Source organism: Varroa destructor, unplaced genomic scaffold, assembly GCF_002443255.2.
Source record: "Varroa destructor unplaced genomic scaffold, Vdes_3.0 BEIS01000003.1, whole genome shotgun sequence".
Classification (NCBI taxonomy): Eukaryota; Metazoa; Arthropoda; class Arachnida; order Mesostigmata; family Varroidae; genus Varroa; species Varroa destructor.
The window spans coordinates 6,701,806-6,714,690 of NW_019211456.1; the positions used below are offsets into that span (position 1 = coordinate 6,701,806).

Genomic DNA, 12,885 nt, shown 5'->3' on the forward strand with positions numbered 1-12,885 from the left:
AGTCTCAAAACATGTGACCAACAGGAAGCGTTTTAAAAACGATGCGTTCATTTAGTTAGTAGGCCGCAGGCTGATAAGAATTAATGTAATTCTTTTAAGGGCTAATGCATTATATAGATCAGGCCCTTTTTCTGAGATATATATCGAGTCTCGTGGGACTGTTATCCGTTAAAGCGTGAAGATCAATGTCATGCTTAAAGGTCTTTTTGTATACAGGTGTGACAAGTAGGAAGCGAGGGCAATAGAACACGACCCCAGCTGTATGACTACGATAAGGAAACTAGTCTGTCTATAAATGACGGGAAGAGGACCATCAAGGTGAAACTATATTTCACCAATTCTCGTATCTTATCAGTAATAGACTCAGCCGTTATGTTAACCGATAAATAATTAAGAGTAGCATAATACATAAATTGGCTCTAATATATAATCCTATTTTAACGCATAACTTACGGTAAACCTCGTGACTTACCTTTGGTACAGAGAGTCATTGTGCATATATCAAACGACAGTGATCTCAATAAGGACGCGTATTAAAATACAAGTTTGCAATATTTATTAAACCACCAATTTGCTAGGATTAGCGTGCCAGCTATTTTGGTAGCGCTGCCTTAAGTTTATGACGTTGTCGCACACAAGCCGTCAACTTATATATCAGGCTTGTCAACTAAAACTGGGGCTATATAGGACAGCAAGCACTCTTGCGTTGTGCCATGCGCAGTTGACAATTATCATGCCCCTATCAATTCCCATTTGTATCCATCATCTAACCAACTATACATTACTAAAACCGGATAGTCATCCAATCCATCGTTTGGGGAATAAACTTATATCGAACAAAATTCGCACTTTTTTTGTACATCCACGCATACTTTAATAATGAGCGTAATACAACGCCCGCATATTGCTCTAATTTCTGAATAAATCTATATAAATTAAAACACCTCTGCAGAATAACTGATTGATCATCAACTAATTTATTTACTATACACAACTATGATAAATATATATATATATATATATATATACAGGCATGCGAAGTCGCTCATTTGTGCACATCGTCAACATGGATACAATGAGGAAAGATTAAATAATACCTGGAAATCGACTCCCTGCGCCTTTGCAGGTGCATCTTTACGACTGTAAGCCCACATCCCTTTTTTCCTATGTCTTACCGCTCAACCGTCGCTAAACGGAGAATAATGGCTTGATCACTATATGAAACCAATCTCCCATGCAACTCGGTTTTCCAAAAGACAAATATTGCAGTAGTCTATGTTACATGAAGTGTATTTTTCATAACTTAATATTATTATTTTCATAACTTATTATTATTTTCATAACTTATTTTAGAAGTATGTGATTTTTCGTTATAACAGAGCGAAAAAAAAAGTGTGTCTATGTTAATGTCTTGTTTTGCCTATTACATAGTTAATAAATAACAGCATTGTCGAGTCGAATATTCTGTAGATAAAAAAAATTTGTTCCCGCTAGTTGTTGACCACATAGCTAGTTCCTACTCCGCAACGCTAATATTCTCTCCATACTACGAATCCCGTAGGATTCGTCCTAACTGAAGCTTATCTATAATATGTGTACAGTGTTCTAAAACCTTCTCACGTTCCTTATCCTTTTATTGAATTACATCGCTATCTTTTGATAGCCTTGCTCACTCTTTCTAATTCTAGTAGATTTTATAGTTATTCTCATTAAATGTTTTTCGTAGGAAAGCACTCATGAGTAACTGGTTAATCCAATTTAACCGCAAATATAAATTGGACTTGTGTAGTATAAAATTGATTTGAATTGAATTTCCTAGCATGCTCACGGAAATCAAGATTACATTAGCAATGAAGGAAATCTTCATCTCTTATTCCCGCGTCTTGTTTTTGGCCATAAGCTAGACAGGTCGACGTTGCAATCTGGCCTGCAGCCATGCCCAGTAGATTGATAACTTATGCTATGAACTACTTATATAAGCTGCTCACTGGCATTCATCGAGAAGTCGATAATTCTCCAGGCGGCAATGGGATTCAACTCTTCGGGATCTCTGCAGAAGCACCATACGTGATAAAATCGCATGACTTTTTCGGGATCACCCTCGACGACATTTCCGGTCTTGTTCCGTACGCACTGTGTTTGCTGAGATACGAATGATACAATCAATACCGGACCCTGGCATAAAGAACACACAAATCAAGGTCGGATTAAAGGTTAAACGGTTCGGGTTGTTATTGACACGACCAGTCATTTAATATTGACATCTATACAATTTCCCGTAAACATATTATTAAACTCGGCTTACCTGTTCCATCATTTTGCCCATAACAATTTCTACGTTAGCGATGTCTAGCACTTTCGAATCAAAACGTAGGCCGTCTTTCAATCCTTGGATAATTGGTGTCGAAAGAACATTATAAGGTGCTTCATACATCCAGTCCCTTAAAATTTCCAACTCTGGTCGAATCATAGCTTCCAGAATTGTAGGAATAATCTGTCTCTCAAGGGTGCGCACAAATTGAACTTTGTCAAAATTGGGATCCATCTTAAGAATTTCAGTATAGACTTTGCTTAGCTCCGTCGATTCGAACATTCCTCCAAACAGGTCTTGCAGCTTATATGTAATTGCTCGCGAAGCCCGTACTAGAGGGTTTTCTGATTCTTCCAATTGGGTGCGCATTGCCATAAATTTATTTACATATGGATTAGAGTTCTTAAAGTTTTCCCAACCTTGTGCCCATTTGGAGTCTCGGTGAAGCTCCACTCCTTGAGCGTCTTGATTGGCTTTTACCGTTATATCCTTGTGTTGCGCTGATAATGCGGATCGTTTCAGAAGAACCTGCGGAGCTCGGTAAATACGCTCACCCTGCCATAAGATGAATATTTAAGATCAGATTTACGTCATATTATTTGTATTCTATAGCTTCCAAATGCTTTTAATTTTCTATATGTATTCCGTGTATTCACCAGAGGGTGCAATAAAAACGATGAAGTTTAAACAAAATTGACTACATATATATTCAAATACACTTGGGTTACAGGTTTATGAGAGAGAGAGTTACAGCCATATGAGATACAAGCAGGCGCCCTCGTAACAAACTAAGATCAAGTATTCTCACTCTTATCGCCTCGTGGCGTACTTTTATGATTGTAGATTCCAAAATAGAGTTTGTGATCATGGAAACAATATTACGAGATAATTTTCGTAAGTGGAAGTACGGAGTAACTTACGATACGTTAGATAAGTTAACGTATAGTACATAATAACAAAGCTGACTTGTTAGGACAAACAGAATATTTATGTTCTTCCTTTCGTTATTATTATTATTATTAAGATAAATGCGATCGCAGTGGATGATAGTGCTGTTGGCTTACCTCCATACTTGCGGAGACTGCTTTAAGGGTATCGCTTTTTGATAAAATTTCGTCGCCTTTCTGGGCAATATTTTCGATCGTCCTCTTCGCGGCCTCAGCGTGTTTTGTTACCTCTTCTCCGATCTTGGTTTTTTCGATCGTTTCACCAACCTGTTCCTTTATCTGTGCAAATCAAAGACACATTCTTAGAATGATATAGCATTGCAGTCAATCGTATTATTATCCTTGTTTGCCATTACTGCTTTACAAATGTGACGTATAAATCAACGAGCGGTCGATGACGGATTTAACTTTTAAAATAGTTATATATTTCTTACATATTATTACAGTTACATACGTTATTATATTTCATACAACCCTAACCCACAAGTTCACGCATGCATTACCTTCTCAAAGTGTTCTGAAACTTTGCTAGAGGACTCCTGCTCAATGGCCTTAAATTTCTTCCGAGCTTTCTGTAAAGCCTCACTTTGCTCGAGTTTAGCTGCCTCTTCCTTAAACTTTCTCAAATTTTCTTTTATTTCCTTATTCCTAAAATGGTTAAAAGAAATTCATATTTCAATGATAACAAGTTGTCTTTCAGTATACTGAATAAACTGTAAACTTATCGATATATAGGATGATCTATTGAAAATGGCAATTTAAATTTGAGATTCAACGTCGGCTATTGGTGTACAAACCATACCAATCAGTATTTGGACGATAAATCTACATTTGCAGAGCACGCCATTTTGCAAATAAATGAGATTTTGATGCGTGAGTTCGTTCTGTTCTAAGGCAAGTTTTTTTTTTTTATTAAATTTTTCGGAAACAAATAGGTTCGAAAGCCCACAGGACTATCTGGCACCACATTTGATGTTGAAGTATCATTGAAGACAAACGCCGGCAATAAGAACACAACCTATTCTAGAAAAAATATTATATAAACAAGCTGTGAAACGTTTGGTGACCCATTTTGACGCTATGAAAAAAGCTCCGAATCTGTCATTTTCATAACATTATACTTAAACTACAATAGCCAATATTCTACAATGTGTCCATTACGCTGCCAATGTGTAGACCTAACATGTTATAGACCGGTGCCCATTTTTTATACAAATTAGTCTCTTCGAGCCTACTTAATTCTTCTAAAAAACGTATCTAAGAGATTAAGACAACTTTTTTAATAATGATCCTATAAAGTTTATTGTTCGATTTAAATTCAGGGTGACAATCCTCACTTATCTCCTATAAGGAACGTAATACAATAGCAAAATTAAACACATAGTGATTTTTACCAGTAACAATTCCGCGCGCATATATTAGACCATGGAAATTTAAATGGAAAATTATGTTAGAGAGCAGAATGACCCAAGTGTAGTGGGCTCTAGGCTACAACAAAAAGTGTGATTTAAATCGTTTGTCAAATGTTTAAACAATTTCGAATTCTACTACTAAAGATTTGGTATCGATTACAAAGTTTTTACACGTGTAGGTTCTACGGTAGATCTTCTTAACTTTAATACACCAACCTTTCAAGGTCCTGCTTCAAATTTTCGTAAAATGATTTAAAGAAGCCCCCCCTTGACATACTTCTCAGAGATACCATTAGCAGAGGTAACCGTAATTTCGTATTATGCGTGTGGCAGACGGCGCCGGCATTGCTACGCCGCAACATTAATGAGGCCGCCCGAAACATTTTGATAATCTCCAAGCGACCAAAGTGCACACACGGAACTTCGATTGCCGGCGAAAAACACGGGAGTGCTCAACAATAGAAAACGTATAGAAAAGTTCTTATTAATGGGATCGCTGCAAAAATGACTCCACGATAAAAACGTAAAAGCTGTCTGCAAGCAGATTTCACGAAACTTTTGTATTAAAGTATACACAGCACACAAAACGAACGACCACCCAATATCATCATACTCTCAGAGCACGCGCATCGTGGGTAGCCAAGTATCTATTTTGCTTTAAGAAAATCTCCGACATCACCGCTATATTATGACTGTGTCTAATATATCGGACAGAATCCAACGATAACGCACGGCGCACAGGCGACCTGAGTCACCGTTCTTAGAAGTGTATTGCAGTATTATAGAAACTTGTTTAAGTCCATTTCAAGCACTCAAACTAAAATACAGCCGTGTTTGTTTCGGCATATTTAGTAAAGAGCTAAAATCGAGTGGCTGTAGAAACCAAATTAGAAAGCTCAAGAAACGGAATTCAGCGTTAATCGTATAGAATATAACCTTAATATAATCGATATCACTTAGGATAGTGCGTTGTAAGGTGCTTTCTATTTTAAGGAACTCCAAGTATGATGTCGCTTGTCCATCAACCTACGTATATCCGTAAGAAAATCGCACGCAAGGAAAGATGGTCTGCTCCAATGCGGATCACCCTTCTAACTGTTCAAATTAGCCGCCGAATAAACCAAATCAGCTGCTTCCAATGTTTAGAACGCGCCAGTTTCGATATTATGAAGTGTTTCATCTAGCATTCAAGGGGACGATCATTTTATTTCGCGTAAGGAAAGTGAAAAATTTCAAAGTTTCGTATAATTATTGCAGATCTATAGGGCACCACTGACATGCTGCAGTATGGAATTTTAATAACAAGTAAGGACTAAGTAAAAACGATTGGAAGACGTTCTATCGTGTTGAAAATGCACGCTAGGTCAGTAAACCGTTTCAAGAAACCTCGGCTGGATGATGATGACGATGTCGATATTAATGAGCAGCAGTCTGCGGCGGAAGCACCGAAGGTAAATAAAAAACGAAAAATAAATGAGCAAAGTATTGTAAAACTTTAATTCTATTCTTTGCGACTTTAACAGGATTTTAAAAAATATACCCATAACGATTTGGGGACGTTATCCGGTGGATCAAAAGTGTAATAGTAATAGTAGTAAAGCGTTTAAAATATCGATATAGGCGTACTTCAAAGGGAACCTGTTTCATAACTGCAAATAAAATAAAGTACCTTGATTTTACATGTACTGAAGTGAGGTAGTACATTTTATTGAGCGATTCATAGCTGACAGAAAACGCGTTAGTAAATAACTACCATGTTTTCTAAAATATATATGAAACGTTATCTGTTCTCATCTATTGTAGGTTGTGTTTAATGCTTTATCTGTTTACCCATTGAAAACTCAACGTGAACGCCTGCCCGTGTTCCAATGTCGACGGGAAATACTCTACCTGATCGAGAATTGCCAGGTTCTAGTTCTCACTGGGGAGACCGGTAGTGGGAAAAGTACGCAGGTAGAAGATTTACCTATCATTTAATTTTGAAACGAAGAGTAACATTTTGATCACGAAGTTACTGTATGGATTACGCTTTTAGTTATTTAAAAGGTATCATCGAAAGTCAAAGTGAACATTAACATATAGATTATTGTTTGTTTTTCTGTTGTATTGCATTTTTCATATACATATTTGGATGGCTAAATATCCAACTAAGAAGCTTAACGCAACTGGTTTGCGTCCCGCAATGACACATATGCTCTTGCCACACTTTAAACTCCTAGGCTTTCTAATAATAAACTTACTATTATTAAGTATGAAACTCAATTCGTTTGAGCTGGATACAGGTTCCACAGTATCTGCATGAGGCAGGTTGGTCGTCTACTGGTTTAATTGCGGTATCTCAGCCCCGTCGAATGGCTTGTGTCAACCTCGCTAAACGTGTGGCCGAAGAAATGGGTCAACTCCTAGGTCAAGTTGCTGGGTACACGGTGCGTTTCGATAACTGCATCTCGAAGCAAACGAAGATCAAGTACTTAACTGAAGGAATTCTCATAAATGAAATTCAAGGTGATCCACTGCTAACCAAATATTCTGTATTGATGCTGGACGAAGCTCATGAAATGTCTCTATTAATGGACATCTGCCTTGGGCTGCTAAAGAAGATCCTCAGACGACGACGAGACCTCAAATTAATCGTCTCGTCAGCCACTCTCGATGCTGACAAATTTAAGAAATATTTCACTACACAATATATCAAAGCCGAGATTCTGAACGTCCAGGGCCGTACACATCCTGTTACTGTCCATTACGTGACGGATCCCGTAGCCGATTACGTGAAAGCGTCTGCTGAAACTGTCCAAAAGATACACGAAACTCAACCTGCCGGTCATGTACTAGTATTTCTAACTGGAGAAAAGGAGGTCGATGAATGCTGTTCGCTGATAAAAGAGTACGCGTTGAGTCAAAGACATAATAAGCTCTTCGTTCTTCCTTTGTATGGGGCTCTACCAGCTAAAGACCAGATGAAAGTATTTGAGCCGGCGTCGCCCCACGTGAGGAAAGTTATTGTGGCGACAAATATCGCCGAAACTTCGGTTACGATTAATGGTATCGTTTATGTGATTGACTGCGGTTTTGTCAAAATTAAGTGTTACAATCCGATAGCGGGTATAGACACGCTTCTTGTGGCACCAACATCAAAAAGTTCAGCTTTACAGCGAACTGGTAGGGCAGGACGAATAGCTCCAGGCAAATCGTATAGGCTCTATACTCAGGAATCATACTTAGGTCTCAGAGAATTCAGTATTCCTGAGATGCAGCGAAGCAATCTCACATGGACCGTTTTGTTACTGAAATCACTTGGCGTTGATAACATTGTTAGGTTCGATTATATGTCGCCACCTCCTAGCAAAATTCTAGTTAATGCGATGGAAATCCTTCATGCGCACGGGGCCATCGACCATGAGGGTAAAATGACTGAGCTAGGGGCAAAAATCATCCAGTTCAACTGTGATGTATTACAGGCAAAGATTCTATTGAAGTCAATTGAATTTGGTTGTTCTTCGGAAATGTTAACGATCGTTGCCATGATGCAAGTTGATAATATATTTGTTGTGCCCCATCAGAAGGAACGAAACATGAGGAAAGCTAAATACCAATTTTTCGTCGAGGAAGGAGACCTCCTTTCACTTCTGAACATTTACACTAGTTTCGTTGAGAAACAGAAAAATAAACAATGGTGCCACGATATGTTTCTAAATTATAAGAGCCTATGTAAAGTGTCCGAGATTCGTAATCGTTTTAAGGCTATCTTAATAAAAACCTCCAGTAAAGAGATTCTATCAAGTTGTAGTAATCCGGTGGAGCTGTGCCAATGTATCGCATCAGGATTTTTTACTAACGCTGCATACTGGCACGCTACCAGCGGTCAATATCGTTCACTGTGCGGAAATCACCCTCTGGATGTGCATCCCGACTCGGCTTTCTTCAGCCAGCGACCCCCGAAGTGTGTTGTCTTTGGAGACGTCGTAGCTACTCACAAATTGTTCATGAAGCATATTACGGCTGTCAACGAAAGTTGGCTCACAGAAATCGCACCCAACTTTTTCCGAATGGGGACTTCTGTATGTGAGAACTGATTGTATGAACAGCGGAATACTTTCTGAGTTTCTCCAATTTTTTCCACAACTAGCTAGCTAGCTAGCTAGCTCTATCGCCTTATAGGCTTAAATTCAAGATGTATAATACAGCTAAATAATTTTGTAAATATTTTGTATACATTTAAAATGGAACGACAATAAATACAATTGTTTTTAAAGATTATTGATATCCATTGTACAACTGTTTTTATTTTTAATATAACACATATAGAAGTGAACAATATATACATACGTACGAAGCTTCAATGTAGCCAAAGGTTTTTTTGTAGGAGTCTTTCCTTGTGCAGCTATATTACAGTGTTTGCCTTTCCCTGTCCTCGGACTCACTACTCCGCTTTCTCTTCCTGTTTTTTCCAAGCCCGTGCCATTTGTAACAGTTTTAGATGCGGCCTGGCTTCCTGATCAGTCTCAAATACATAGTCATAGTACTCTTCCCAAACACCCTCGCCTCCATCTTCCATTTCGACCTTTCTCCTCTTTTTAATCTTTTGCGGAAGCATCTTTTTGACTTTGGCAAGCCAATCAACATCACCTTGTTCCTGTTCAAAAGCGTACCACGCTTCAATCAGCATACATCGTTCCTCCTTTGTCTGCTCGCGTAGCATTTTTTCCCCTTTATCAAATACTTCCCGAGCTGCCGCTTTGCCAAATCGGGCACCCATAAATCGACCGTAACTAATCCAGACCTTCACGTGTGACGTTCTTTCAAGAAGACGCTCGTATAGCTCCTTGGCCGCATCGTGGTTATCTTGTTCCACTTCGAAATCAATATAACTCTTCCATACCACTTCGGGCATATCGAGCTGCGGTTGGTTAATTGCAATCTCAAATATGTGCCTTGCCCGTTCGGTGTCACCCAAAATACTTTCGAGTTCGGCAAACTTTACCCAGGTTGTGCAATTTTCCGGCTGGAATGCTAAAAACTTCTGATAAAGTATTCGACAACGATCAAATTCTCGCAGCTCAATCTCTAGTTCCAGATAACTTCGAAATAACTTCGTTCGTGGACACATTCCGATTGCCGTGCCCATAATCTTCCTTGCCGCCGTCATGTCCTTTTGACGCACCTCAAACTGTGCTGCCATAATCCAAACCTTGGAAAACGTAAAGGCTTTGTGAGGAATCGAGGACAGAGCACCTCTGTACACCGCTCTGGTTCTCTCTATGTCGTCGGCTACCAGTTCCTCAAACACGGCATAATAAATCCACAAGTATATATAAATTCGCCAGTCCCGTTTAACTCCACTTTGAGGAATATTGGCTATAGCTCGTTCATACACGTCCCGAATTCCCTCAATGTCAAACTGCTCATTCGCTTCCATCAAACGAATGTAGTCAAACCACGTGTAGTAATCGAAGGGATCTTCCTCGATTTGTTTCTCGTACTTTAATTTTCTTTTGCTGAAAATCACATTTTCGATAGCGTTTTTCGTACCGAATTTCTTTTCATGGGTGCAGTGAGCTTTGTATAGATTTTCAGTGTTCTCCTTGGGCAGGCGGTCGAGAGCATAACGAAAGATAACTCTAACCCGTTCATGTTCACGCTGCTTTTCCTCGAAACGTGCAAACGCCAGAAAAAGATCTTCGGACATGAACTCATCTCCAAAAAACACTATGGCCCGCTCAAATACATCGCGCGCTTTATCAACCAGACCGTTTTGTTCTTCAAATCGAGAATATCTTATCCAGTTTTTTACCTGCAAGTAAATCGTCGTTTACTCTGTTAGTACCGTATATGGAAAAAAACTTTTTTTCACATACGGTACAAAAAACGTCGCAATAACCAGAAGAAAAATCTGTCTTTTACTGTTTATTCATACAAAGGAGGAGTGCAATGGCCTATTTAACAAAACGCATCTGATACACTTTTAACTAACGAACTACGTGCTTTAAAACACGATCCATATGCGACAATAAAACGTCCTTAATTAGTCATATTAGGTATAGCAGTTTCACGTAGTACTAACTATTGGACACCTATCCAATGCTAATTAAAAGATGTAACCTTTTATTCGCTTTAATTAATAATCGAGAACAACAAAAAACAAAACTCTTACCTCAGGATGGACGATAATGAATTGCTCATATATTTTTCGTGCTTCATCTACCTCCTTGTATCGCATCTCAAACTTGATATAAGTGAGCCAGGCTTGTTCATCTGGTTGCCACTCCATCCAGCGTTGGAAGATCTGACGGCAACCCGGAACGTTGCCTACAAGCAAGACGGAAACGACATGAGCTCAATAATAATATTTGGGGTAATTCACCATCCGAACTTATAGAATTCATCATCAAAGGCATGAGACATCAAATGATGCCTTATGTATGAAATATTATTTGATCTCAAAAAGTTTTTATAAACCTTCTCTTTTTCTGTTTTTCTACCTTTTTATCTATCTATATTTTATAATATATAAAGCGTTGAAAATCTCGTACTGGTTTTCATGTTTCGAATTTTACTTCCGACATCGGCATTAGACATTCCATGATACGGCTACTCTCAGCATGAAACGAAGAGCCTCTATGCCCGGATTTGAACCCAGACCACAACGTATCGCTAGGACTAGCACACCAATACGTTACCCATTAAGTTATCACGGAAACAAGCCTCTTATCTAGTGATCCAATTATCTAACGTGATCTTTGCGATAACCATTTGCTAATTATTACGCACCCAAGGTTTCCTCCATAAAGGTGTACTTGTACCAAAACTGATTCACTCTAGGGAGAATCGAAACTGCGCGGTCCCAAATGTTTCTTGCATGCTGAACTTGTTTATTCTTCATTTCCATTTCAGCGTATTTCAACCACACTGTTACGTTTCGGGAATCCACATCCAATGCACGTTCGTACACCGAACGTGCTCTTTGAATTTCCTTCTGGCTTTCTTCCCACGCCGCATACTTGAGCCAATTTGAAATAACACCGCTGTCAACAAAAGAAAACAGCATTTAGCTGCAAGTTTCTAGAACTTATTCAAAGACGAATATAGCATTTAATAAATCTGATGAATAAACGAAAGAGATAATCGTTTGAACAATACAGTAAACGCATTTGGAGAAGTTTCGTTCCAGACTAGAAGAAAATTTCGGTTTTAATTGTACTATAACGATAACGTTTACGTAAACAATATGTAATTTAATTACTATTACAGCAGTACCGATTCTTGCGGATATTATCCTCAAAGCCTTTTCTTTTCTTTAGCCGATATTCAGCAAGTTCCTCTGGATCGGAGATCTTTTGCTTGGGAGGCGGGGGTACAATTTCCAGTTCACGCTCCTTGGCCTCACGGAGTAGCTGCTCAGCGGTGATTTGGACTTCCGCCGGAGTCTTGTTCTTCACCTAGCACAAAAACCAAAGTGTATATCTCAATATCTCACTAATTCGTTACTGAACGTAATTGAACAGAGTATTGATAACTGGAAACCCATATTCACAAATCATACGATTCAACGAAACACAAATTCAAAAATGATCAACTTTAGATATTTACCTCTGTTTAGAAAAATACGGATGCTTTATAACCTCTAGGATAACTACTGTCAGAAGTAGGTTCATGTTTTCATTTGTTCAACAGGCGAGACATTGCGAATTAAAAACAGCTTGATAACCTACCTTAGCCACTTTGGGCATTTTCTGAGCCCTATCAGCTTCCATCCTTGCAGTAATCGAATGCACAAGCCTCGCTTAACGCTGCTCAAAGACGTTTCTTTATTTATCAGAATACAATAGTACACGACTCATTTCATTTATATATGTATATATTTTTGATTATTCTGCCGTGACACTTCTACGAGATGCCAATTTATGTGGCGGCGACTTCGTTCGTCTGCGTAACTCATAGCATTCGAAATGGCCATGATTGAATGTATTATTGTTTTCGTTGTGTGAGAACGGTCAGCCCGTTGCAGCAGCCGACTTTGGCGGGCTCGAGGAGGCTACGAACGCCACGATACTCCCGGTGGATAAAGTAAGATACATAATGCTATCAGTATAATAGAGTTGAAAGTAGGCTTATGCGTTTGCAAGCTTCATAGTAATAAATATATAATAGCAATAACTCGTTATTGGGGATCATGTAGTGATACATTGTAGTCTAGTTATTACATAAAAATGAT

The 12,885-nt window shown here is 38.7% G+C and overlaps 3 protein-coding genes across 5 annotated transcripts; 1 reads left to right on the forward strand and 2 right to left on the reverse strand.

Annotated features, from left to right (window-relative positions):
• Positions 1-954: 954 nt before the first annotated feature.
• On the reverse strand, positions 955-5,293 carry LOC111246785 (mitochondrial import inner membrane translocase subunit TIM44). Its single transcript, XM_022796961.2, has 5 exons — positions 4,887-5,293; positions 3,762-3,906; positions 3,376-3,537; positions 2,306-2,866; positions 955-2,175 (listed from the first exon to the last, which is right to left on the reverse strand). The coding sequence occupies exons 1-5, from the start codon at positions 5,051-5,053 to the stop codon at positions 1,972-1,974; spliced, it is 1,239 nt and encodes a 412-aa protein (XP_022652696.1). The 5' UTR covers positions 5,054-5,293; the 3' UTR covers positions 955-1,971.
• A 265-nt stretch (positions 5,294-5,558) lies between these two features.
• On the forward strand, positions 5,559-8,936 carry LOC111246783 (putative ATP-dependent RNA helicase DHX35). 3 transcript variants are annotated; one of them, XM_022796958.2, is made up of 4 exons: positions 5,559-5,708; positions 5,928-6,121; positions 6,474-6,623; positions 6,953-8,936. In XM_022796958.2, the coding sequence occupies exons 2-4, from the start codon at positions 6,023-6,025 to the stop codon at positions 8,744-8,746; spliced, it is 2,043 nt and encodes a 680-aa protein (XP_022652693.1). In that variant the 5' UTR covers positions 5,559-5,708; positions 5,928-6,022; the 3' UTR covers positions 8,747-8,936. The 3 variants fall into 3 exon arrangements, with proteins under 3 accessions (XP_022652693.1, XP_022652692.1, XP_022652694.1); XM_022796957.2 differs by lacking the exon at positions 5,559-5,708 and having other exon boundaries at positions 5,728-6,121; XM_022796959.2 differs by lacking the exons at positions 5,559-5,708; positions 5,928-6,121 and having other exon boundaries at positions 6,479-6,615.
• Positions 8,915-12,629, reverse strand: crn (pre-mRNA splicing factor crn). The gene is made up of 5 exons (XM_022796960.2): positions 12,383-12,629; positions 11,928-12,109; positions 11,442-11,695; positions 10,825-10,979; positions 8,915-10,464 (listed from the first exon to the last, which is right to left on the reverse strand). The coding sequence occupies exons 1-5, from the start codon at positions 12,422-12,424 to the stop codon at positions 9,094-9,096; spliced, it is 2,004 nt and encodes a 667-aa protein (XP_022652695.1). The 5' UTR covers positions 12,425-12,629; the 3' UTR covers positions 8,915-9,093.
• Positions 12,630-12,885: the final 256 nt, after the last annotated feature.

Excerpts from the sequence above, each read along its gene's own strand:
- LOC111246783 (XM_022796958.2), top strand. The coding sequence starts at position 6,023 with ATGCACGCTAGGTCAGTAAACCGTTTCAAGAAACCTCGGCTGGATGAT. Across the intron at positions 6,122-6,473 it reads CTGCGGCGGAAGCACCGAAG|GTTGTGTTTAATGCTTTATC; the intron begins GTAAATAAAAAA and ends CATCTATTGTAG. Across the intron at positions 6,624-6,952 it reads GTAGTGGGAAAAGTACGCAG|GTTCCACAGTATCTGCATGA; the intron begins GTAGAAGATTTA and ends AGCTGGATACAG.
- crn (XM_022796960.2), bottom strand. The coding sequence starts at position 12,424 with ATGGAAGCTGATAGGGCTCAGAAAATGCCCAAAGTGGCTAAG. Across the intron at positions 11,696-11,927 it reads GATAATATCCGCAAGAATCG|CGGTGTTATTTCAAATTGGC; the intron begins GTACTGCTGTAA and ends TTTTGTTGACAG. Across the intron at positions 10,465-10,824 it reads TCATTATCGTCCATCCTGAG|GTAAAAAACTGGATAAGATA; the intron begins GTAAGAGTTTTG and ends ATTTACTTGCAG.
- LOC111246785 (XM_022796961.2), bottom strand. The coding sequence starts at position 5,053 with ATGTTTCGGGCGGCCTCATTAATGTTGCGGCGTAGCAATGCCGGCGCC. Across the intron at positions 3,907-4,886 it reads TTGAAGCAGGACCTTGAAAG|GAATAAGGAAATAAAAGAAA; the intron begins GTTGGTGTATTA and ends TAACCATTTTAG. Across the intron at positions 2,176-2,305 it reads TGGGCAAAATGATGGAACAG|GGTCCGGTATTGATTGTATC; the intron begins GTAAGCCGAGTT and ends TCTTTATGCCAG.